The sequence below is a fragment of the Nyctereutes procyonoides genome, unplaced genomic scaffold (genome assembly GCF_905146905.1).
Source record: "Nyctereutes procyonoides isolate TBG_1078 unplaced genomic scaffold, NYPRO_anot_genome, whole genome shotgun sequence".
NCBI lineage: Eukaryota > Metazoa > Chordata > Mammalia > Carnivora > Canidae > Nyctereutes > Nyctereutes procyonoides.
The window spans coordinates 11280003-11306308 of NW_026575033.1; the positions used below are offsets into that span (position 1 = coordinate 11280003).

The 26306-nt window shown below is 39.5% G+C and overlaps 1 protein-coding gene across 2 annotated transcripts in view; it reads left to right on the plus strand.

Moving 5' to 3' along the window:
• B3GLCT (beta 3-glucosyltransferase) overlaps positions 1 to 26306 on the plus strand; it is a 127398-nt gene that overhangs the window by 87120 nt on the left and 13972 nt on the right. Inside the window, exons 13-14 of one of the 2 annotated variants that reach the window (XM_055317461.1) lie at positions 13138 to 13257; positions 20329 to 20473. In XM_055317461.1, coding sequence (XP_055173436.1) covers positions 13138 to 13257; positions 20329 to 20473 — 265 coding nt within the window. The remainder of the gene's footprint in view (positions 1 to 13137; positions 13258 to 20328; positions 20474 to 26306) is intronic. The other variant, XM_055317462.1, reaches the window with a different exon arrangement.

Below are 26306 nucleotides of genomic sequence, written 5' to 3' on the forward strand. Positions count from 1 at the left end.
CACACTGGAGGATTGAGTAAATGGGATTAGAAGCCAGGGTTCTCACTGTGGAAGAAGGGAAATATGGACATTGATTGGGACAGGTCAATGGGGGGGTAGATTGGAAGTAGAGAAATTTCTAACAACTCGTAATTTTTGTCAGACTCATGATTTCTAAAGTACGTGTATGTGCACTTGTATGTTTCCTAGTTCTTTCTCCTAAAGGAGACTACAAGCAGATATCCCCGTAGCACTGGCTAACTAGAGAGCAGAACTGTGGTGCTGGCTGCTCCACTGATGCAGAGAAATAGCAGGTTCTAAGGCTTAGGCAAGAAGATATAAAGACATTTGGAACATTTTTTTTTTCTTTTAAAGACTTCCTTACTTTCTGGTATAAAAAGAAAAGTGCAGTTTAGGAGGACAAAGAAACAAACTTTAAATGGTTTCCCAATGGCCAAGTCTTGGACAAACATCATATAATTAAGGGCAAAAATGAATTATAAACCATTAAAATTGGGAATCAGTGAGTTCATGATTATAAAAAGTAGAAAATAGGTAAATAAATGGGGGGAAGGATGGTATATTAAATACCATAGAGTGGGTAGTTTAAAACAACAGACATTTTTTTTTTTTCTCACAGTTCTAGATGCTGGGAGGTCCAAGATCCAGGTGGTGGTAGGGTAGGTTTCCAGGGCCTCTTCTCTTGGTTTGAAGGCAGCCACCATCTCTGTGTCCTTTGTGTTCTGTGGAGAGAACTCTGAGGCATCTGTTCTTAGAAGGACATTAAATCTGTTGGATCAGAGTCCTCCTACCTTATGATCTTATTTAACTTTGATTACCTCCTTAGAGTCCCCATCTCCAAATATAACCACACTGGGGGTTCTGGCTTCAATGTATAAATTTGGAAAGGGACGAAATTCCATCCCTAGTGGGTAGACTCTTGCTTCCAGGATAATGAGAAGTTCTGACTGGTAAATGTGGAGATAGTGATGGAGTGGGAAAAGCCATCACTTTGTAACCATCATAGTAAAGATTAAGATAACAATCATTAATGGATGTTAAACTAGGGGTACGTTTTAATAGGGCCAAGGATATTTGCTGGTGTTAAAGTACCTGCCCAGACTCTCAGAGTTAGCAATAGAAAGGTATAAGATGTGCAGGTGGCGGAAGAGGGCCCTAAGTTCACCTCATCCCATGGAAATACCTACATAACACCTATATTAGTGTAAATAATCCAGAAAATGACCCAAAGACTGGTAGAACAGAATCTCTATGGCTGAATATAAAGGGGCCATGTCAAAAATGGTAGGAAGGGCAAAGAAGCAGTCAGGAACCAGGCTGACCTATGGAACTGTCCATGGGAGGGCCACTACAAGTATGGAGCAGACCCCACACTGGGCACCTTCCCAGGACCTGCACTGGTAAGACAAATCCTTATAATATTTAGCTTTGAAAACTAGAGGAGATTAACTTTACCAGCTTTTACAATCAGTGGAGCTTAACACCTAGAACTTCAAAAAATCATTGGCTCAGCTCTGGGAGAGCTAGAGGGCCACAGGAAACTTGAGTTCCCACCCATAAAGAGATAGCATAACAGCCCCACGGAGATACAGAATAGAAGCAGCAGTTTTAAAAACCTGGGGTATAGGGAAAGGAGTTTTGTTTATTATCTCAGAATATATGCTGGAAGGGCAGGGTTCTTTAGGAGACTTCTCCAAGAACAAAAGAGCTGGCAGACACCATTTCCCTCCCCCACCCCCTAGCCTACATGGACATGTGTAGCAATCAGCACAGTGCTAACACTCTCCATGTAGTTTGCTAACCATCTGCCACCTTCCCAGCCCTGCCCCCTTTTCCCCCACCCCTATACTTTTCTGCAGACTGCCCCCTTCAACCAGGCCTTGGCAGGAGTTCTCTAAAGCAGCACCAGATCTCCTTCCGCAGCAAACTGGGGCAAAGCTTGCTGACGCTATACACCCCATCCCCTCCAACAAGCCTTCAGCAAGAATGCATCCAGAATGGTGCCACAAGCCTGGAAATGTGCAGGCATCCCCAGGAAGGGGGGTCACTCTGGGGTGACTCCTGCCCCTGGGAGAGGGTAAGATAACCACACACACCAGTTCTACTGCAGCTCCAGCAGTAACCTGGGGGCAGACATATGGTCTGACTTCTCAGTGGACGATGCAGGGAGAATGCCCTGCAGTCCGATACTAATGCATCTCTGGTGAATAGCTGGTCTTACCCAACTCATCCCCACGGCAGTCCCAGACTAGCCTATTAACAACACAGGGGCCAAATCCTGCCGCAACAAAGAGAGCAACTGCAGACAACTGGTCTGAAGGCAAAAGCAGCCTAGCCAAACAGTAGGGCACACTCAACACACATAGGAGACATCCCTGAAGTTTAAGATTCTGGTGAATAGGGGATATTGTACTATAGGGCACCACAGGACCTATTCTTCATAAGGCAACTACTTTCAAGATCAAGAGCTATGACTGTCTCCTAGTACATAGAAATAGACACAGAAACTTAAACAAAATGAGAAGACAGGGGAATATGTCCCAAATGGGTAGGACAAAATCACAGTAAGAGAGCTAAATGAAACAGATAAATAATATGGCTAAGGAATTTAAAGTAAAGGTATCCACTGGACTAGAGAAATGAGTGGAGGGTCCTACAGAGACCCTCAACAGAGATAGAAAACAACTGGAGATGAATAACTCAGTAACAAAATAAAGATACACTAGATCAGATAGTAGACTAGCAGATACTGGCATCTATGTTCATTGGGTATACTGACCTATAGTTCTTTTTTGTAGTGTCTTTATCTGGTTTTGGTATCAGAGTAATGCTGGTCTCATAGAATGAATATGGAAGAAAAGCTTTTCTTCCTCTTCTGTTTTTTGGAATACTGAGAATAGGTATTAGCTCTTCTTTAATATTTGATAGAATTCACCTTTGTGAAGCCTTCTGGTTTTGGACTTTGGTTTGTTGGTGTTCAATTTCCTTGCTGGTAATCAGTCTGTTCAGATTTTCTGTTTCTTCCTGATTCAGTTCTGGGAGGTTGTATGTTTCTAGGAATTTATTTCTTCTAGGTTACCTGAAACTAACATGACACTACATTGATTGCACTGGAATTAAAAAATAGCAATGGAAAAATAGTAACTGTCCAGTAGAGAAACCGGACAACAACATTGACTGGCTGGTCAGAATGAGTACCACCAGTGAAGAACAGAAGGACATCATGTATCAGACACAACATCACATAAATAATACTGTGACTGGGAATGTATATGCTGGACTTTATCATGAGGAAACACCAGATAAACCCAAGATTATGATCATTCCATTAAAAAAACGGGGAGGTTCTTTTCTTATTTAAAGTACCAGTGTCCTGAAAGACAAAGAGAAGCTGAATAACTATTGTAGATTATGGGAGGATAAGGTGATATGAAAAATAAATGCAATAAGGGATCCTGGGCTGCATCCTGTACTGGAGGGAAAATGTGCTATGATAGACACGGGGCCAACTGATAAAATTGGAATATAGGTGGTAGATTAGATATAAGTATTTGTTTTAAATTTTGGAATTCTAATTAAGGCTGCTATGAACCTTTGTGTACATATCTTTGTATATATATATATATATGTTCATTTATCTTGGCTAAATACCTATGAGTGGAATGGCTAGAACATATGATAGGTATAGGCTTAGCTTTTTAATAAAATTACCCTATTAATGTTAAAGTTCTTGAAGTTTTTAACTTTTCCTGTTCTTAGGAGATATACATTGATGTATTTAGGGGAAAGGGATATAATGTATGAGGCTTACTCCCAATATTTTAGAAAAGAGAAAATATATGTATATGTACATGTATATGCACATGTGCACACACATTGGTGCATGTATACATACATATGTATATATATACACAGATATATGAATATCTATATAGAGAGAAAGATTGAGAGAATGATAAGGCAAATAGGGTAAAGTTAACAACTGGTGAATCTGGGTAAAGGATATATGAGAGTTCTTTCCATTGTACTACTCTTGGAATTTTTCTATCATCTTTTTTTTTTTTAACAGTATCTTTTTTTTTTAAAGATTTTTGTTTATTTATTCATGAGAGTCAGAGAGAGAGAGAGAGAGAGAGAGAGAGGCAGAGACACAGGCAGAGGGAGAAGCAGGCTCCATGCAGGGAGCCTGACGTGGGACTCGATCCTGGATCTTCAGGATCAGGCCCTGGACTGAAGGCAGTGCTAAACCACTGAGCCACCGGGGCTGCCCTATCATCTTTTTTTTTTTTTTTAAGATTTTATTTATTTATTCCTGAGAGACACACAGAGAGAGGCAGAGACATAGGCAGAGGAAGAAGCAGGCTCCATGCAGGGAGCCCGATGTGGGACTCCATCCCTGGACTCCAGGAAAATGCCCTGAGCCAAAGGCAGATGCTCAACTGATGAGCTACCCAGGCATCCCTGGAATTTTTCTGTAATCTTGATGTTATTTCCTAATGTTAAAAAACAAAATCCATAGTAGATTAGAGTAGAATTTCATCTGGATTTTTAAAAAATCATTATTCTAACAAGGCAAAAGATAAATAATATAATCATCTCAATAGATTCATAAAAAGTATTTGACAAGATTCCATTCATGAAAAAACTCTCAACAAAAGAAGTATGTTCCTTCTAAACCCAAACATAATAAAGGCCATAAATGAAAAACACACAGATAATCCTCAAATGATGAAAAACAGAGCTTTTCCCCTAAGATCAGAAACAACACAAGAATGGTCCACTCTTTGCTACTTTTATTCATCATAGTACTTGTCACAGCAGTCAGACAAGAAATAAGAGGCATCCATATTGGTAAAGAAGTTCAACTGTCACTATTTGTAGATGACATGATATTATACATAGACAAACCTAAATATTCCACCAAAAAAAACCCTACTAAAATAAATGAATTCACTAAAGTTGCAAGAATCAAAATTGATACCCAGGAATTGGTAGTGTTTCTATACACTAATAACAACATCACAGAAAGAGAAATTAAAAATACAGAACTTAAAATTTCACCAAAAAGAATAAAATACCTAGGAATTAACCAAAGAGGTCAAAGACCTGTACTCTGAAAACAAGAAAATCCTGATGAAAGAATTTGAAGATAACACAAACAAATGGAAAGTTATTCCATCCTCATGGATCAGAATATTGTCAAAGTGTCCTGTTACCCAAAGCAATCTACAGATTCAATGCAATCCCTATCAAAATATCAGCAGCATTTTTCTTAAAATTAGAATAATCCTATAACTTATATAGAACCACAGTAGCCAAAGCAATGCTGATTAAAAAAAAAAAAAAGCTAGGGGCACTTGGGTGCCTCAGTCAGTTAAGCATCTGTGTTCAGTTCAGGTCATGATCCCAGGGTCCTGGGATCGAGCCCCACATCAGGCTCCCTGCTCAGCAGGGAGTTGGCTTCTCTCTCTGCCCTGCCCCTTTACCCACTCATATTCTCTCTCTCTCTCTCTCTCTCTCTCTCTCTCTCTCTCTCTCAATTCTCTTAAATAAATAAAAAAATAAAATCTTAAAAAAAAAAAAAAGAACAAAGCTGAAGGTACCAGAATTTCAGATTTCAAGATATACTACAAAGCTGTAGTAGTCAAAACTGTATGGTACTGATGCAAAGACTGACACATAGATCAGTGGAAAAGGTTAGAGATCCCAGAAATAAACCCCCATTAATATGGTCAATCTATGACAAAGGAGGAAAGAATATACAATGGGGAAAAGATAGTCTTTTTAATAAATGATCCTGGGAAAACTGAACAGCTACATTTAAAACAAGGAAAATGGACTGTTTCCTAATACCCTACACAAAAATGAATTCAAAATGAATTAAAGACCTAAATGTGAAACCTGAAACCATAAAAATCTATAGAGGCACAGGCAATAATTTCTCTGACATCAACCATAGTAACATTTTTTCTAGGTATGTCTCCTAAGACAAGGAAAACAAAAGTAAAAATAAACTATTGGGACTACATTGAAATGGAAGGTTTTGCACAATGAAGGAAACCATCAACAAAGCAAAAAGACAACCTACTGAATGGGAGAAGATATTTGCAAATGACATATCCAACAAGATATATAAAGTTAATATCCAAGATATATAAAGAACTACAGTACCAAAATAATCCCATTAAAAATGGGCAAAACATCTGAATAGACCTTTCTCCAGAGAAGACCTACAGATGGCCAACAAAGACATGGAAAGATGCTCAATATCAATAATTTTGAGGGAAGTCAAAACCAAAACTACAATGAGATATCACTACACACCTGTCAGAATGGCTAAAGTCAAATGCAAGAAACAAGAAGTGTTGGCAAGGATGTGGCTAAAAAGGAACCCTCCTGCACTGCTAGTGCTAATGCAAACTGGTATAGCCCCTGTGGAAAATAGTATGGAGGTTCCTCAAAAAGTTAAAAGTAGGAATAACATAGGATCTGATAATTCCATTATTGGGTAATTACTCGAGGAAAAGGAAAACACTAATTTGAAAAGATATATACACCTCTACGTTTATTGCAACATTATCTGCAATAGCCAAGACATGGAAGCAACCCAAGTGTCCATCGATAGATAAAGAGGTGGTATCTATCTATCTATCTATCTATCTATCTATCTATCTATCTATCTATCTACCTACCTACCTACCTACCTACCTATCTACCTATCCCACACACATACATACAGTGAAATATTACGTTAGCTATGAAAGAAAGATCTTGCCATTTGTGACAACATGGATGGACCTGGAGGGTGTTAAGTGAAATAACTCTTTCTCAGTTTGACTTATGATTCCACTAATGAACAGAATATTAAAAAAAACCCAGCAGAATCAGAATATAAATATGGAAAACTGATGATTGCCAGAGAGAAGGGAAGTGGGGGGGGGGCACAAACTTCCAGTTATGGAATGAGTAAGTCTTGGGAATAAAAAGGAGAACATAAGGAATACCATCAATGGTATTGTAATAGCAATGTCATGAGACTGATGGTAGCTATACCTGTGGTGAGCGTAACATCATGTGTAAACTTGTCACCTCACTAAGTTGTACACCTGAAACTTAGATAACATTATGTGTCCACCACACACACACACACACACACACACACACACACAGATCAGTTTTATGCAGTTAAAAATCTATATGCAACAGTAAGCTGTGTTAATATAATTTTGATAGCACATAATCTTTAGTGTTGCCATATTGTTTTTCTTCATTTCTGTGCCTCAAAATTGTCTGAAATGGTAACATATTGTTAAATAAAGTTCCTTTCCTGGGTGAACAGCCAGTCTGCTTGGACAGAATTGGAGATTCATCTGCTTTATTCACATTTCTAGTTTTTACCAAAATGAACCATATGATGGTTGTCAGACCCAGTTTATGATTCTCCAGCTTTAAAATGATATTGTGAGTAGGGAAGTGATTGACGTTATAAGGAAAAGAAACCCAGATGAGATATTAAGTACCAGTTATTTTAACCTCAGGAATTACAAGTTGGGGGCTGAATCGACATTTTTATAGTATGCAGGAGGAAGAGAAATACTCATTTCTTCTCAGGTCAAGAACGTGATGTAAATTTGCCCCAGAGGTCTTTGAGGTTTTTTTGTTTGTCTTTTGGTGGTGGTGGTTTTGTATTTTGACATACAGACTTTTACTAGCCAAAAGTCAGTTTCCTTAGAAATCTTTAAGAATATATTTTCCATAGCCGAATGCTGTCTTACTGGGTATCTGTACACTTTCGTACCTCCCCCTGCCAAGTTATTAGCTGACTTTCTGAAGATAGATTCCAAACTAGGTGCCTAGAATGTTTACCTTCTGTGCCTAAAATATGACAGTTTAAAAGATAACGTTTTTCTGGTCACTCAGAAATTATCTACATTGTCAGAGGCCTTGACCTCTAGCCAGATATAAACATGATTAACAAACTTATAAACTCTCAGCACCACATTTTTAAGTGATATTTTCATGCATTAAATTTATTTTCTTCATTTTAAGTTTTAGGCTTATTAGCTGGGGTATTTGTGTAAGTTGCATGAATGTGGATTGGAATGGTGTCCTCTTTCTTCTCTACTTCATACATCTCCACTTTGACTTCTTAAGACTCTACCTATCCCCCAAAAGAGGAAAGTGAAATTCTAGAACAGAAGAATTTATGATTAACAATTTAGAGAGGTGCTTGCTATCTCCACCTCTTGCACATGCATGGTGCTCATCAGGCTTGAGAAAGATTGAAATTTATTTAACCAATTAAAAAGAATCCAAAATTGACCAAGAAACAACTCTTTTCAGGGAACACTGATTAATATCATTAGAGAACTGAGGATTTTTGTGGAGACCTGGCAAGCTCTAGTTTAGAACACACAGTGGAAGGACTTTATAATGCATTTGTAAGTGATATAAGTTCTTCAAACATGGAAAAACTAGCCTTTTCAACATCAACCTTTGTCTCACCCTTGAAAAATATTTCTGTTTTATTTTCCTATGAAGTCTTTTTCTTCCTTCATCCTTATGGCAGCTGTAGTTGTAGGTGTTTTTGACTAGCTCCTGGATATTCTCATTGCCCTTTGTAAGCTATCTCGTTGACATATAACAAAGAAGTATGGGTTCCAGAGGTATAAATAGACATAAAAAGACAACTCATGTGCCCTTACTCAGGAGAAAACTGTGCATGGCTGTATGCAATAATTGGAAGGTTTCCTGGAAATCCTCACTGCCTAAATTCCCATTCCCCACCTGCCAGCCATGTGCCTGACGTGGATCTCATTTGTACCTCAAAAATTCCATTTGTGGGGGTAAACTGGGTGGCACAGTCAGTTAAGTGCCTGACTCTTGGTTTTAGCTCAAGTCATGATCTCAAAGTCATGGGATCGAGCCCTGAGTCATGCTCTGCACTCAGCCCAGAGTCTACTAAAATTTTCTCTTTCCCTCTCCCTCTGTCCCCCTCCCAACTCCCCATGTGCTCACATGTGCACTCTCTCTAAAATCTTGAAAAAATTCCTTTTGGAATCCATTAAATTAAAAGATACTAAGTGTTAGAAAGTGGCAGAGGGTCAGTAATGTATTCTCCAGACTGAGAAGGTACTGTAAAACCAAAAATGAAGCAAGCTTCTTCAAACCAGTCACAGTTTTATTCCTAGGGTAACTTACTGAGAGGCTGATGGACAGATGATCCAGGCTGAAATATGCTCTTATTCTCCACCCCTATTCTCAGCCTCTGTCTGGACCTTTCCCCTGCTCTTATGGAGTGAGGGACGTGGTGGGGAGGTCATGGGTAATTATCTTAAGTGGTACCATCTGTGCACTAGAGGGGGAGAACAAGGTAAAGTCCTCAAAATGGAGTCAGTGTTGTCAGCACTCCTACTCTCTCCACCCTTGACATCTTTATGGCCTAATCTTTGCACACCATTCTTTCACAGTGACCTTAGTACCAGACAGCAGGAGGTGACTTGTATCCTGGTGCCAGCAACAATATTGGAGCTTAACCAGTACTACTCCTTGATTTTTCAGGATTTCTCATTCTTGAGGGGGTAGGGGTGATGACCAGTCTAACTACTTCCTGCTGAAAAGGGGTGTAGATCAAGATTTGAGGAATGAAACTGCCTTGCATCCAACTGCAGAGATTCTGTTAGTACTAAGTTGAGCCCCCATCGTTTATGGAGCCATTATTTTGGAAGTCTTGCATATAGTCTTAGCATCTTTTTCTATTTTATAACAAGGGCAATTAGGTAAGTTCATTTGAAGAGCGGTTCTCGTTTCAGGAGGTGGTCCTGCTGGTGGGCTTTCAAAATCAGACCTATAGTGTGCAATCTGTCAGGTAGAAAATAAGCCATATATGCAAGGAAACCAAAAGAATGCAGGGTCCAGCCTAGTTTTAGAGGTAAACAATCAGCATTCAAAGATAATCAGAACTAGAATCTAACACCCATAAAGACAAATTACTGAAAGAATTTTTTTCTCTCTAAGATCATCCTCATTTTTTTTAAAGATTTTATTTATTTGAGAGAGAGGGAGAGAGCAGGAGAACACAAGCACTGGAGAGGGAGAAGCAGGCTGCCCATCCAGCAGGGACCCTGATGCAGGGCTGGACCCCAGGATTATGACTTGAGCCAACAGCAGCCACTTAACCTATTGAGCCACCCAGGTGCCCCTAAAATCACCTTCATTTCTATCAAAGGTAGCCAAATTCAGATTAACTTGTTTGCGGGGCACCTGGGTGGCTCAGATGGTTGGTTAAGCATCTAACTCTTGATTTTGATTCAGGTCATGCTCTCATGCTCTACGCTCAGTGTGGAGTCTGCTTGAGATTCTCTCTCCATTTCCCCTTTGCTTCTCCCTGCCCGCCTCCCCTTCAGCACCCCTTGCCGCCAAAAACAAGATTAAGCTATTTGTAAAACAAGTCCAATTTTAACAAGCTTGCCTTAATTATTATTTTTAAGCCCAATTATTTACATAAATGCAGTAAGAATAGCAGCTGGTCATTAGGTTCTTTTAAATCTGCTTTACTGGGACTTCTCAAAAGGAATTTCAGATTGAGCCTTTAACAGCCTTTGGAGACTGCAAGCCAAGCCAAATACCTCCCATCAGACTCACCTGCAATCCATTTAGTTTGGGTTACTTCCTCTCTTCTTCGAGTTCCCCCAAATACCTGTGGTTCCTGAGACTGACAGGAAATGATCTTCCTTAATCTCCTGGTAAGGCTCTGAGGAAGCCTGTAAGCAAGGGACCAGGCTGATTTTTTTCCAAGGGGCTTCCTTGGCTCCTTAAAACCAATCTTAGTTCCTTAAAGCTGTCTGGCCATATCAGAATCTATGCAGGTCTCTCTTAAATAGGACCTTCCAGTCACAGCCTTGATAATATAACCACCGTTTCAGTGATGTCCTGTTACAAGAACCATATTCTTACTGAACTTATATAAATAACTATAATTGATTTCCCATTTTGTTGTTGCCACAGCTTCAGCCAAACCCTTCTGGATGTGAACTTACATTCAACTCACATTTGGCATTAATATTTCTAAGGCCTTTTACTACCATTTTTGCCTTTATTTCTCCCCCAAAATTTAAGGTGTTTCTGTAGACAAGTGTGCATTCAGCCAGTGACTGTTAGAGCTAGTACAGTCTGTTGGTTAGTGCAAGATCAATAAATGATTAATTTCATATGGGGCCCTCTGGTTGGTCCTTCCTGCATGCAAGAGAGGGCAACACTGACCTAACTCCTGTCTCTAGGGGTAGGTGGTATCCACCCCTGAAATTCTGCCATTAGCAGAGGGTCCCTTGACAACACACCTGCCTTTTAGAGCCTTCAAGGAAGTAAACTGCTTTCCCTTAGGCAATGCCTTCTAGAGGCTTAGCAAGACCCAACTGAGTTGTCTATATTTTCTCTTGGGGTCCCAGACAATATTAGATCTTGCTACCATTGTTTACAAGATCTTGATAGGCTTCTTTCCCACCACTTCATCATTGAGGGGATCCTTTATTTTTCCCTATTTTTCAATCTATTTCCTTTTCAGTTTTGTGTAAGTTGGCTACTATAGTGGCTATCATAGCAGTGGGCTGTTTAGCCACAGGGACAAGAACAGATACTAAAGTCTGATACCCTGCCCTTGGGGCTGACTGTGAGATATGAACATTGATGTAAGAGAAAAGTAATTCTTCATTTGGGCCACCAAAATACTGGGTGTAAATGGTGTGTTTCATCCTCGGTTCTTCCACAGGGGTCCAGTGCAATGGAGGGGAGGGAGTGTCCTCCTTGTTAAGCCAGGTTTTAAGTGCCTGCAGGTCTCACCCATGCCTGCAGTATACAGTCTTGGTCACAAGGCAGGTTGAGCAGTGGCCTAGGCCATTTTTGACATCTTAGGAGTCCATTTACAATAATACCACCTCCTCCAGCATCCCACAGTCATAACACTCAAGCTGCCACCGCTTCTTGGCCCATTTGCTTCTCCACGATCTCAGGCATTTTAGGGCATCTCCATATTCACACACTGGCCTGAAGTGCTCAAAATACATGGCCAAGTCTCCCCACAGGGTCGTGGCTAGCCAGCCTGGGATTTCCCCTGCATGGACCATGGGCTTCCCCCGGCTTGGCCGTTTCACCCATGACTTGTTTCATTGTCGGTATCCTGCCCACTACTCCAAGCATTAGTAGGTGCAGGAGGGTCAGTAAAGTATCTTCCAAGACTAAGAGGGCACTTTAATACCGAAAAAGGAAGCAAGCCACTCCATTCTGCTTACACAGTTTTATTTAGGGTAACTTACTGATTGATGGTCAGTTGATAGGTCAGGACAGTAATATGTAGCCATTCTGTGCCACTCTCCAGCCCTTCATCCCTCAGGACATGGCGGTGCTGTCTCAGGGTAGGTATCTAAAGTGGCACCACTTGTGCACTACAGGTGAGAGCGAGATGGAGAGCCAAAGATGGAGTCAGTGTTGTTAGCACTCCAACACCAAGTACACCTGAAAAGATGTGGCAGTTAGTTCACACTCACTGGGAAACAGGACTGGTACACTGGCCACCTTTACTTCATTAATCTGCCACCCTGTTCACCCAACCTAGGCAGCTGTGTTCTGGCAGGAGCTTTTTAAAACTGAGCCTGGGGGCACCTGGGTGGCTGAGCGGTTGAGCATCTGCCTTCAGCCCAGGATGTGATCCTGGAGTCCCGGAATTGAGTCCCACATTGGGCTCCCTGCATGGAGCCTGCTTCTCCCTCTGCCTGTGTCTCTGCCTCTCTCTCTCTCTGTCTCGAATGAATGATGAATGAATGAATGAATGAATGAATGAATAAAACCTTAAAAAAATAAAACTGAGGAGTAAGCCCCACGTTTTTTAGTTTTCCTCCTGTTTCTGGGAATATACAGCTTCCATCAATTCTTCTTTCCTTTTTTTTTTAAATGCATTTCTTCTGTAAATCACTTAAATTTCATTTCTAAGTGATTTCAGTAAAGTATTATACTATCAGTATATCTATATACAGACAATTATACATATGGTATAACCAGTGGGATGTAAGAATCACAGACTATTTACCACGAAAAGAGATTTTGAATTAAGTCCTTATTGCTTATGTTCCCTTTGGAATTTAGCATCTCCAGACTCCAGCACTTGCTTAGCTGTTACGACTCCAGTGAACCGGTGTTTCTGGGAGAGCGGTATGGCTACGGCCTGGGCACTGGCGGCTACAGCTACATCACGGGAGGAGGAGGGTAACTATGACCATAGTTTTCTGCAGATACTTTCAACATTAACTTCTGTTTCCATGATGTAGGGCTGGGTCTGTGGTGGTTGGATCTGTCCTGATACCTAAGTGCTCTGTAAATGGCAGTTGTTTCTTTAACAGGAAAGTGAACAAACATTAAATTTACTAAATACAAAAAAAAAAAATCCATGGTAAAGACTATTTTACACCATGAAGAAATATAAATGGGTGTCAAGGTACTTGGTAGAAATGTCCCTATAGGAATGATTGCTTCTAGGTAGCCAATTAGTTTTGATTGTTTAAATGAAAAAGAAATTTGGATATAGATTTTATTGCCAGAAAATAAGCCATTAGATTTTCAAATCATCTAGTGCTAATAAATCACATTTAGGAAGAGTAGTATAGAAGTTTAGACTTAAGCAATTAAGTGATATTTGTATAGGATTTATAGGTTTTGAATAAAAGTGAAAAGTCAATGTTTTTAAATGAAGCATCTGCCTAATCTCTTGTGGGGAAAGATTTTAATTTGATTTATATGGGTAAATCAATTGAGCAATTAGTCTGTTATTTCTGTAGTCTTTGCTATAGGGGTATGTACAGAGAACCCTAACTTGGTATCAATTATAGTGATTTAAAGTCCATCAACAGGTATTTGTTGCATGCCCACTCTGTGCCAACGCAACATTCTTGGCCCTGGTGTATAAACCTCTGAAGGGTCGGGACTTGGTATTCTTACTTGGTAATCCCCTAGAGCATAATGGTTCCTGCTGCAGGACCTCAAGAATCACGTTCCAGATGTTCTGGTTTGGTCTAGCTAATTCAGGGGTTAATATAGCTTGGATGTGGCTCTTTCCTAGTGATAACTAAGCCTGGGCAGGAGTACTAATCTTTTTGAGCAGTGCCATGCCTCTACCTGAGCTCATTAGCAACAGGGATGGGTGTCCATGTAGGCCTTTGATAAGACTCCAAAGGGGAAGGCTATGGAGTACTGATCTCTTCATTTAAAAAAAAAAAAAAAGGCTCAAGCTATGTGCAGCCTTATGGTAATGCATTTTGTTTTCAGTGGGTAAGGGTCTGGTGTTGTTTTTGGATCAGGGCATGGTATCTGTTGAGTAAGAACTCCTTACCTTTGAAAAGGATCTTATTTGAATATGGGTTTATGTATTTTGTAGCACATGGGTGTTTGTATACTTTTAACACAGAAGTGACTTGTGTCAAGAAAACTATTTTGTTATCTTCCTTGCCTGTTGGATTTCAGTGTTATTTCTGAGACTGGCCTGTGATGCCTGAAGTGGCACTTGACCTCGCCTAGCCAGTATCGTCTCATCACTCCAGTTGGTTGCTCATTCACTCCACAAGCCTAGTGAGTGCAGGAATAGGGGATGCAAACAAAAGCCATGGGAGCTCCTTCCTTCTCTATGATCAGGCTAGGCCAGATCAGCAAATACCCTGCATGAGAGTCACTGATCCCTTTCCTAAGCCTGTGGTGGCTGAAGACAGCATCTTTAGCCTTTTATACGTTCAACTTCTTTCTACCTTGCCTACCAGGGACTTTCTACTGCCTCCAGTTTTCCCATCTTAAAACTCCTTCCTGCCACCACACCCTCCCTCTTCTCCCCCTCGGATCATCTTAAGAACTCATCTTTTCTGCTTCCCCAGCCCACACTTCCATCTGGCCCCCACACTTGGCCTTCCACCTAAACTATCCTGCTGGGGTCTCTGGCGGTGTCCATGGAGCCAAATCCAGTGGCTCAATTCCAGTTTTTCTCAGCAACCTTTGACAAAGGTGACTGCTTACTCCTTGAAATGCTCCTTTCTCTTGCTTTCCAGAACAGTGTCCTATCCTTGTGTATTCCTGCCATTCCCATTATTCCTTCTCAGTTCCCTTTTCCTATCCCTTAAATGACTGTGTTTTCCAGGCATCTTCTCCAGTGTCTCTTCTTTTCTTGATCTGTATTCTCCTTGGTGATCTTATCCACCCCTATGACTGTGCTGAAAGCCCCCAAACTTCTATCCCCAGACTACAACTCTTCTGACTTCTGGACTCCTACCTCCACCTACCAGAGGCCGTGTCCACTGGGGTGAGTCATAGAACATGAGACCTAGCACTGCCATCCTGACCTCATCTTCTGACTCTGACCCCTGATTTAGTGTTTTTCTGGTAGTCTCACCTCAGGGAAGACATGTTCCTGCCCCAGAGACCTGTGAGTCTGCTTTATGTTTCTCCTCTTTATCCCCCAGGACCTTGCAGTTAATCTAGTCACTTTTGTCTCCTAAATACCACTTCTGTCCCCACTTCTCCAGGTCTAGTCTGGGTCACACCACCTCTCCCACATGTGCTCCTGCCACAGTTCCTCATCTCCTCCACTGCTTGCTGTCAACCACACTGCAGCCACAGAAACCCTTCTACAACTACATCTGATCCTGTGGCCCTCTGGCCCAGAGGCCTTCACTCGCTTCCATTGCTTTTATTCTTCCCCAAGAATGTGAACTCTTTCCTACCTTTGGCATCTAAGATGGTCTTTCAGATTCCAACAGGAGTCATGCTGGTCTGGGAACAGGCCTCATTTTAATCACTGTCAGTTTGCCTGGTCCACAGCCTACTTAGATGCTGCTGAGGCCACTGCCATGGGGCCAATGTCTCTAGCTGGTCTCCTTCCTCCTGTCCTTTGCCCCACCTTGTCCTGAAAGTTGCCACTGCTTGCTGCCCACCTGAGAAGGATTCCTCTCTCTAGAAATTAGTTCTTCCGGATTTCATACCATCCATCTCTTCAATAATTCCATAGGTTAATGTGATTTTAATTTTATTTGGATTTTTTTTTTTTTTTTTTGGTATTACCATGGGAAATGAAAGTCTTTTGCATTCTTTTATAACCTCCTGTTACCTTTAGGATAAAGTCCAAATTCCTCATCTGGACTTACCAGGCCTCTCATGACCTTGGCAGATGCTGTTTTACTTTTCTAGCCTCGTTTGTGTGCACTGTCATCTTAAAGAGTTCCTGAACTTACTTCAGCTCCTCAGAGGCATTTCTTCTTTTCTCTTCCTCCAAGACTGGCATCTGCTGGTCTCTACATAGCACTGTGTCCCCTCCCCAACTTTCTGTCCTCCTCACCTGGCTCATCCTTCTCTTTTTTTGGACATAATATAGCTATCATTTATTCCTGGAAGCCGTTGGCCTAGTCTGGCTTCTCAAATCTGGGTTTGATGCCTTTCAAATGTACTTTCGTAGCATATTATGCAAACCATTATCATTTAATTGCCTATTTACCTTTCTATTTTCCACCTAAATTATGAGTTATTTGAAGGCAGCACCTGTGTCTCATTTCTCATTATATCCTCACTTCCTAGCATAGAGACTCATTTTTTACAAGATACAATGAATAAATGAATAAACAAATGCATGAACACAGACTTGATCTGTATATAATTAACGACCAGTATAATGTTTTGTTTTTAATAGCATTTTTACAAAGATGCAGAAACATTAATCATGAGATCATCTCATATCAACCTTTGAAAAAAGCTGCAGACATCATGTTAAATGATTTCTCAGTAGACTTATGATTTTTTTTTGTAAACAGCAAGCCAGGATCAATTAATGGCTTATAAAATCTATGAATGGATCATGACCATCATTTAAAAATGCTAACATATAAAATGGAATAGAATAAAATAGAAATATCATAGGGTATCACATGTAGCAAGGATATGTATTGTGAAATTTTGTTTCAGTTTTATACACACAGCACATATAAATGGTTGTAGTATGAAGTGTTTGTGTTCTCTCTCTGGTTCACAGTCAAGTTAAGTTTTTGTAAAGCCTTGCCTTGAACCATCTCTCTTAAGCCCCACTAAGCAGAGCTGAATTGGGAGTATAGACTCCATAGTGCTTTACATATAGGTACTCTGTATTGTTTGAAAAATGAGACCTTTGCATTATTTGAAGCCAGTTGTCTGGTGTTCACTTCTTTGCTTCCTCCTTGGATATTTGGGTGTCTGCAGATAGTTTATTCAATAACTGCTCTCCTTTTTGCAATACTTACCTCTGTCTGAGTAGGAAGCTGGCTCTGGATGTCATTATTATTCTCTCTGGCAGCCTCCTTGCAAGAGGCTGAAGGCAGTGTTCTCTAGAGAGAGCCCTGGCTTGCTCATCTTCTGGAAGACCAAGAGCAGTGGGCTTCTTTTCTTTTTTCTTTTCTTTTCTTTTCTTTTTTCTTTTCTTTTCTTTTCTTTTCTTTTCTTCTCTTTTCTCTTTTCTTTTTCTTCCTTCCTTCCTTCCTTTTCTTCCTTTTCTTCCTTTCCCTTTCCCTTTCCCTTTCCTTTAGTGGCCGTGTTTCTGATGCAGTTTATCTTCTGTATGTGCTCTTGATCCGCATGCATGGCCTTAGGCAAGCTCCAGTCTCCCGTTTCAGTCTTTCTTATGCTTAAAATTAGTGTGTTGTATATTAAAAGAAATAACTTAGAGCCTCTCAACATCTTTTTAATATTTAAAAGTTGGCATATGAACATACATACCATGATGTGTCTAGTAAAAAAACCATCTTCCATTTTGTGGGACAACTCTTCATTTTGAAATAACTCATCAGCATAGTTATAACCAGGTGTTATTAGAGGCTCTTGTGTATTTATTCTGTGTGCATAACTGATGTAAGACTGTTCTGTGTATGGAAAAACAGAAAAAAATTACTAATAAAGATTTTATGCTTCCATTTTATCTTCCTATATAGCTAACTTTTTAGAGAGTGGGCCAAAATAAAAGAGTGGGCTTTCCCTTTCTTTCTCATTCTATTAGATGGTGACAAAAGAAAAAAAAAGTAAACTCTTTTCATTTAAATTTAGTTCAAGATAAACAAGATTACAGCTCTGAAATACAAGTACAGCAGCCCTTGAACAGTTGGGTTTGAATTGGGTAGGTTGGCTTACATGCGTTTTTTTTTTTTTCCTGATAAATACAGTACTATAAATGTATTTTCTCTTCCTTATGATTTTCTTAATAACACTTTCTTTTCCATACTTCACTTTATTGGTAGGAATACAGTTTATAATACATGTAACATACAGTGTGTTAACTGAGTATGTTATCAGTAAGGCTAATAGTAGGCTATTGGTAGGTAACTTTTAGGGGAGTCAAAAGTTAGCATCAGATTTTTTTTTTTTTTTAGCATCAGATTTTAAACTGCACATGGGACTGGCCCTTCACACTGCATTGTTCAAGGTCAACTGCAATATACTTAGGAAATTCCCCTGTAGTACCAGATGGATGTGGCAAGGGCAGTGTCTGTCTCTTGTCCCCTTACACAGATCCTTTTCCTGGGGTCAGGTAGATGAGCCAGATTTTGACTCAGCACAAAGGTGCTATCCAGTTGCTGGGAGGCACTGAGACTCTGAGAGAAAGAGGATTTCTGGTGAGTTTTCAAATGTGCAGGTTTCCTTTTGGGACAGTTCATAAGAACTGTTTCTTCTTTTGGTACAGACCCATTCTCTTATATCAGCTTAAATAAAGAGCTTCTTTTTCCTCTTGTCTGGTCTTGTTTCATCCTGTCCTCTGGCATCTTAGCCAGGGCAGAGTAACTGCCATGTGTGTGGTTGTCCTGCCAGCACTTGCCCACTAATGTTAAACTACACTGACCTGAGCCCAGCTGAGTGTGGAACCAACATTTTGCATCAGGTATTGTACTCAAGGTCTTTGTCCTGTTTTCCTTCACACTAGACTGATTCATATAGAACTCCTCCGCCCCCCCCCCCCCTCAGGAAGAAGATCTTTATAAAGGCAGCTTAATTCTCACTTATTTGATGCATCAAATTCTAGTGAGTGCTTGCTGTATGCAAGGCCCTGCTTTGGCTCTGGGAACATGTGGATAAACTGTAGACAGTTTTGCCTTCAAGGAAGTCATGGCTTATTGGGGATGAATTTGTGAACCATATTAGTCCTTTTAGCCCTATTGGCTATTGGATTATTCATAATATGAGAAAATCCATTACTGCCATAGGGCCAGAATGGTCCTATATTTTAGGACCAATATGCCTTTTAAAAAGAGGATTTATTGCAGGTACTTGGTACAAAAAGTGTTGGAAAGGGCCTAAGGAATAAAACGGTGCAGGAGGCTCTACCTAGAGCTTGGTAATTCTAGAAAGCTACTACTGCCCCAAAGGCTGGAAGAGCAAAGCAAAGGCTGTATCCTGGAGCCCATTCATGTGGGTTGCTGTGGCTGCTCATGCTGTTAGGACACCACACTGCATTTGAGGCAGTCACAGGACTGGCTCTCCACTGCTACTGTGTTTCTGCCATTAACACTCTGCTGCCCACCATCTTCTGCCTCTGCCAGAGACCGCCAGAGCCAGAAGTAGATGACTTCGCCCAGTGTAGTGCCTCTCATTGTCAGATTGAAACCAGGTCTTAGCTGGCAAGGGAGTCTGAAAAATACTGTTTTAAAATTTCTAGCCTCTTGCAAATCTGAGGAGGGTACAGAAAGGCAGGACCGTGCATGAGTTCCACCAGAAAGTACCGAACATACCAGGTCAAGTATCATCATAGTACTGTTTGAGGTAGACCAGTCTCTCCTTTTCTCTGTCTCCTTTTTCTTTCTGAAAATCACCTAAGTAAGCTTCTGTAGACTAGAATCACTTGGACAATGCACAGTGGTTTCAGTTAGATTTGATGTCAATGTCAGTCATCACCTGTATGAGTGAGGTTTACCTGGGCCCATCTACGTGCTGGGATTGTTGGTGGATGTTGTTATTGATCTCACTAAGAGTGTGAAAACTAAAGAACTATTCTAATTTTCCATTGACATGTTAGGAAAAGAACATTGTATAGAACATTGTATAGTATTCATTTGTAAGAAATATTCAAAAAAATAAAATTACCTATTAGATAGCAAACACTTCTTCAAAGTAAATTTTCCTTTCACAGAAAGCACAGAACACTTCCCCAGAATAACTATTAACATCTTTACCAGGAATGTATCCTCTGAACTATATTTCCTTTTTTTTTCCGAACTATATTTCTTTATGTAGATTAAAGGTCTTGAGATGCTGCTTACTGTAACCCTTTGCTCTGCTCTGGCTTCCCATTAGAATGGTCTTCAGCAGAGAAGCAATCAGGAGACTTCTTGCCAGTAAATGTCGCTGCTACAGCAATGATGCTCCCGACGATATGGTCCTAGGCATGTGCTTTAGCGGGTTGGGAATCCCTGTGACACACAGTCCTCTCTTCCATCAGGTGAGAACAATGTTTTTATTCCTACCTCAGAGGGAGAGAGGGGGATTTTCTTTTCACTTTAAGGTCCTATTTCATTTCCTTCACATATTCTCTGGAAACAATCTTGAAAACAATGTGGAAATGTTCAAGGGGGGCATCCTTAACAGACCTCTTTGTCCAGAGGATTGATGCTGTACCATGCACAGCAGGAAGATGGAAGGCAGAAATCTCTAGAAAACAAAATGGGGTTTGACTGGTGTCCTTGAATACAGGGCCAAGGGAAAGCTGTTCTTTTTTCCCCCTTTATTTTTGAGTTAAAAAATTGATGGCATTTAAAAATTATTAAATGCTATCTGGAAATATACAGGAATGACCTAATATTTCTTGCTATATATATGCCACCACATGTATGTAATTCTGTACTGTCCGCAGTTTTTTTTTTTTTTTAAGATTTATTTATTTATTCAGAGAGAGAGAGAGGCAGAGACACAGGCAGAGGGAGAAGCAGGCTCCATGCAGGGAGCCTAACGTGGGACTTGATCCTGGGTCTCCAGGATCACACCCTGGGCTGAAGGTGGCGCTAAACCACTGCGCCACCGCCACTGGGGCTGCTCTTGTCCGCAGTTTTTACGCTGTCCATTGATTGCCTTTTTATTGGGCTTTCTCCCCGTTGGTTGTTATTAAGCTGAGTGGCTAAGCTCTTTTAAGCTTTAATTTAGTATCTCAATGAGCATATAATCTGGGGGTGGTTGTAGTCTAAGATGATGTGTACCAGAGATGGTTGGTACTAATAACTTCACCATACTGCACTTTGGAGAAGGGAATCCTCTGAACTATTTTTTGTAGTTTTTAAGAATCATGTCAGTGAATGTTCTGATGTCATAAGGATAAATAATGTCTTATTTATTAACCAGTAGCAAATGCTATCATGGCAATATAGAAAATTGAACATGACATAAATAGCACTCTAGGAAATAACTTGAACAATGCGAAGAAAGTATGTGCATTATCAAAAAAGGCAGGATCCATTTCTGCATCTCAACCACAAGGGAAAATGGAAACAGACCTTTCATAATAAGACCTCTATGAGAAACCTTCATTGGTACCAGTCAGGAGTACTTGTCCATCTTTTAGAACCTTGAGAGATCTTACCCGTTTTAAGCCTATGTGTTGTGTTACGGGATGACTTAGAGAAGCAAGTTATTTTCTCTTGCTCTCTCTCTTGCTCTATCTTATAGTGTTTCACTTCTAGAAAAGGAAGGGTAATTAAAACTATTGGTGTTTAAGGGGAATGATTGTTAATTAGGCAGTGTTAGATTTTTATAGTGGCCTTTTTCACTAAGGGAAGAATATGCTAGTAAAGAAAATGATAAAGAGGAAAGAAAAAAGGAAAATACTCTCTAAGTAAAAATCCTTTGAAGATAATTTAAAAATGAAAAAAGGTGTCATTTCCCAGACTTAAAAACTCTTGATTTCTCTATTTTGCATAATAAATTTTAAATCTTTCCAAAATCGTAAAATATTCTTAAAACTTATGCTCCCCAACAGATACCACTATACCTTCTAATTCTTAAGCCTCTTTTAGGGAGTTTGCTATGATTTCAAAATTATTTCCCATGTATAATGCTGAACAGTGATCCAAACAGTGTATTTGTTCATATTGAGAAACATATTTGAGGCAAAAAGATAAAAATCTAAGATTCCTGAAGAGTTAGAGATAGAGTGGGCCTTGGGAAACAATCTCAGATACAAAAAGTTGCCTGGGACACTTTCCTTATCTTTTTAGTCAGGGAAAGTTACTGTGAAATCATAGGCTTAGAAGGGGATTTAAGGAATGTGTAGTATGTCCTTTTATTAAAAACAAAGGATCTAGCGCATGTGATTTTCTGTTCTTCCAAAATTATGTGCCACCAATTCATTCATATGGCAGCATGCCATGGCTAGTGAATCCTCTGTGCAAAATTGTCAAAATACTTATTTCAGGAGAAGCATTTATTCCTGAAAAACTGCTATAGTTTCAGTAAGTCCAACAGAGTAGGAGGCTTTCGGAAGCCTTTCTGCCTGAAGCCCTCCCAGCCTCCACATCCCCATCCATCCCAGCTTGGAGAGAGGAACAACAATTTGGCCTGGCTGAGGAAAATGGCAGCTTTGCTGTCAGAGGGGTTGGACTTGATGTGGGTAGGGAGAGATAAAAACCTATAGATATGTCAGCTAAAATAGTCAAACTTGGTAGGAAACAATTAAGAAAAACCTGTACCTTTATGGGCCTGAGGTTGCAGTCTCAGATATGGTAAAGGGTATCTACACCAGAAATTTAATACATAGTACCCTGGAAATAAGAGAGAAATAGAAAGGCTATAAAGCTCTCCACAATTCTCTGACCTGGTGGGAAACCATGTGCATGCACATGGACCACTGGATGAGTCTAGCAGAAAGTAAAAGTAAAATCCAAGCCATGTTTGAGAACCCACCGAAGCTTTGAATGCACTTTCCAGCCCGGGTAGAAGCCTGATGGGCTTGAGCGTAACCTCTTCCTATATCATAAGTTGGCCACAAACTATTTAAGCACAGGGGTGACCTCTAGTAAGCTAAGCTACAAGATAAAAGTAAGAACTAAAAGTTGAGTGGAGATATCAGATATCATTGCAGTGAGAATGATCCCACAGTGTAAATCCAGGCAAGTTACTTTTTATAAGGAATTTTATTTTATTTTTTAAATTTATTTACGATAGTCACAGAGAGAGAGAGAGAGAGAGAGAGAGAGAGAGAGAGAGAGAGAGAGGCAGAGACATAGGCAGAGGGAGAAGCAGGCTCCATGCACCGGGAGCCCGATGTGGAACTCGATCCCGGGTCTCCAGGATCGCGCCCTGAGCCAAAGGCAGGCGCCAAACTGCTGCACCACCCAGGGATCCCTACCTTTTAAAATGTAGTAAAAATAGATTTGTTGTTAGAATACATTTTCAAAATAACCAACTTCCAACAAATTATCATGAGACAAAGCAGAGAGATATACTGAGGCAAAAATGTAGAAATAGAAATGGACTCTGAGTGGGACCAGATATTGGAGTTGATAGACAAAGGCTTCAAGAAGCTAATAAAATTAAAGTCCTAGAATCAAAGGGCAATATGAGGAGAATGACTCAACAAATGGTAAATCTTAATAAAAAATAGGAACTATGATTAAAAGCTAATGAATGGTTATGGAATAACATGGGAATGGTTGTAAAACCAAATAATTGAGACATTTTCTGGGAAGACATAATAGTGGATTTAAGATGGCAGAAGAAACAATGAATTTGAAGGCAGATCAATAGAAATTACCCAGTCCAGAGAATGGAGACAAAAATAACTAAAGAAAAATGAACAGAGCATTAAAATACTTTAAAGTATACCAACATACATTCGATGGGAGTTCTAAAAAGTGACTTGAGAGAGAATTGGATTGAACATTTTTTTCAAAGAAATAAGGTTGAACTTTCCCAAATTGATGAAAAACATTAATGTATAGCTCTAGAAGGCTCAACAAAGCTCAAGTAGGATAATCATGAAAAGAATCATACACTGACATGTTATAGTCAAACTGTTGAAAGATGGTGAAAAGTGAAAGTCTTAAAAACAACAGAAAACCTAATGAAAAGGGAAAGAAAAAATATAGTTACTGGCTAATTTCTCATTAAAAATAATAGAAACCCAAAGGCAGAAGTCCCAAAAGAAACCAATCAACTAATGATTCTATATCCAATAAAACTATCTTTCACAAATGAAAGTGGAATAAAGATATCTGCAAGTAAACGAAAAGTGAGATAAATCTTTACTAGTAAAACTTCCCTACACAAGAAAACTAAAGGAAATCCTTTGGGCTGAGAGGAAACAGCACATGGTAATTCGAATATATAGAATGAATGGAAGAATACTGGATAGGGTTAATATGGAGGGAAAATATAAAAGACTGTGTTTCTGTATACATATACATATATATGTACACACATATATATGTGCATATATATATAATTAAAAGAAGAAAAGTGTGTGTATAAGCACACATAAACATACATATTTTCTCTCTTAATTTCTTTAACAGACATAACATTGTTTAAAGCAATAATTATAACCCTATTGTTGGGTTTATAACAGATAAATGCAATATATATGATAATAGTGCAAAGGCAGGGGAAGGAAATGAAGCTATATTATAGCAGTTGATTTTATTGATTCAATTCAATTTTTTAAAGATTTTATTTATTTATTCATGAGAGACAAGGTGGGGGGGGGAGAGAGAGAGAGAGAGAGAGAGGCAGAGGGAGAAGCAGGCTTCCTGCAAGGAGCCCAATGTGGGACTCGAGCCCAGATCCCAGGATCACTCCCTGAGCCAAAGGCAGACGCTCAACTGCTGAGCCACCCAAGGCATCCCTGATTCAATTCAATATTAACCTAAGTTAAAGATGCATATTGTATCCTTGGAGCAATCTCTGAGAAAATGATTTTCAATATATAGCTTAAAATATCAATACAGGGATTTAAATATACACTAAAAGATTTTGTTTAACAAAAAAGTCAATAAAGGAGAAACAGAGGGACAAAACACATGAGACCTATAGAAAATAAATGGCAAAATGACTGATAAAAATATAGATATATCAATTATTACATTAAATATCAATGGACTAAACTCCTTTAGTCAAAGGCAGATATTGTCAGATTGTATAAAAAGCAAGATTTGACTATATGTTGTCTATAAGAGTCAAGTACACTTTAGATTCATAGACACAAATAGGTTGAATGTATAAGGATGGGAAACACAATATGTTACGCTATGTTAAACACAATAGACTTTAAGAAGAGGACTATTATTAGAGACATTTCATAACCAAATGTGAGTACATTAAGAAGATACAATAATTATAAATGTATATATATATATATATATATATACACACACACCTAACAGACCTTCAAATACATGAAACACAAATGGACAGAATTGAAATGAGAAATGGACAAATACTAACTACTTACCCGACACAGAATGTTTTATCTGACAATAGCAGAATGCACATTCTTTCCAGGTGTTCATGGAATGTTCTAAAGGATAGGTCATATGCTAGATAATAAAACAATCTCAATAAATTTTAAAGGATTAAAACATACAAAATATATCCTCCCAGCAATGCAATGAAATTAGAAATCAACAGAAAAAAATAGAATTTCCAAATATTTGGAAATTATACAACACATTAAAATAACCCTGGGTCGGGATCCCTGGGTGGTGCAGTGGTTTAGCGCCTGCCTTTGGCCCAGGGCATGATCCTGGAGACCCGGGATCGAATCCCATGTCGGGCTCCCGGTGCATGGAGCCTGCTTCTCCCTCTGCCTGTGTCTCTACCTTTCTCTCTCTCTCTGTGTCACTATCATAAATAAATAAAAATTTAAAATAAATAAATAACCCTGGGTCAAAAAAGAAATCATAAGGAAAATTGGAAAATATCTTGAATAAAAATGAAAAAAAAATAACAAAAGTATTTAGCATAGCTATATAGGGAATGGAAGGAAATTTATAGTTTTTAAACATACTAGAAATGGATAATGGTATTAAATCATTAAAGATCTACAGTGAAAAATGAATATTATCATTCAAATAGCTATATAGGGATTTAAGGGAAATTTATAGTTTTAAACATACTAGAAATGGATGTTCTTAGCAGGGCGGAGGCAAGGGACAAGATGGCAGAGGAGTAGGGTCCCCAAGTCATCTGGCCCCATGCAACTTACCTAGATAACTTTCAAATCATCCTGAAAACCTACAAATTTGACCTGAAATTTAAAAAGAGAACAGCTGGAACGCTACAGAGAGAAG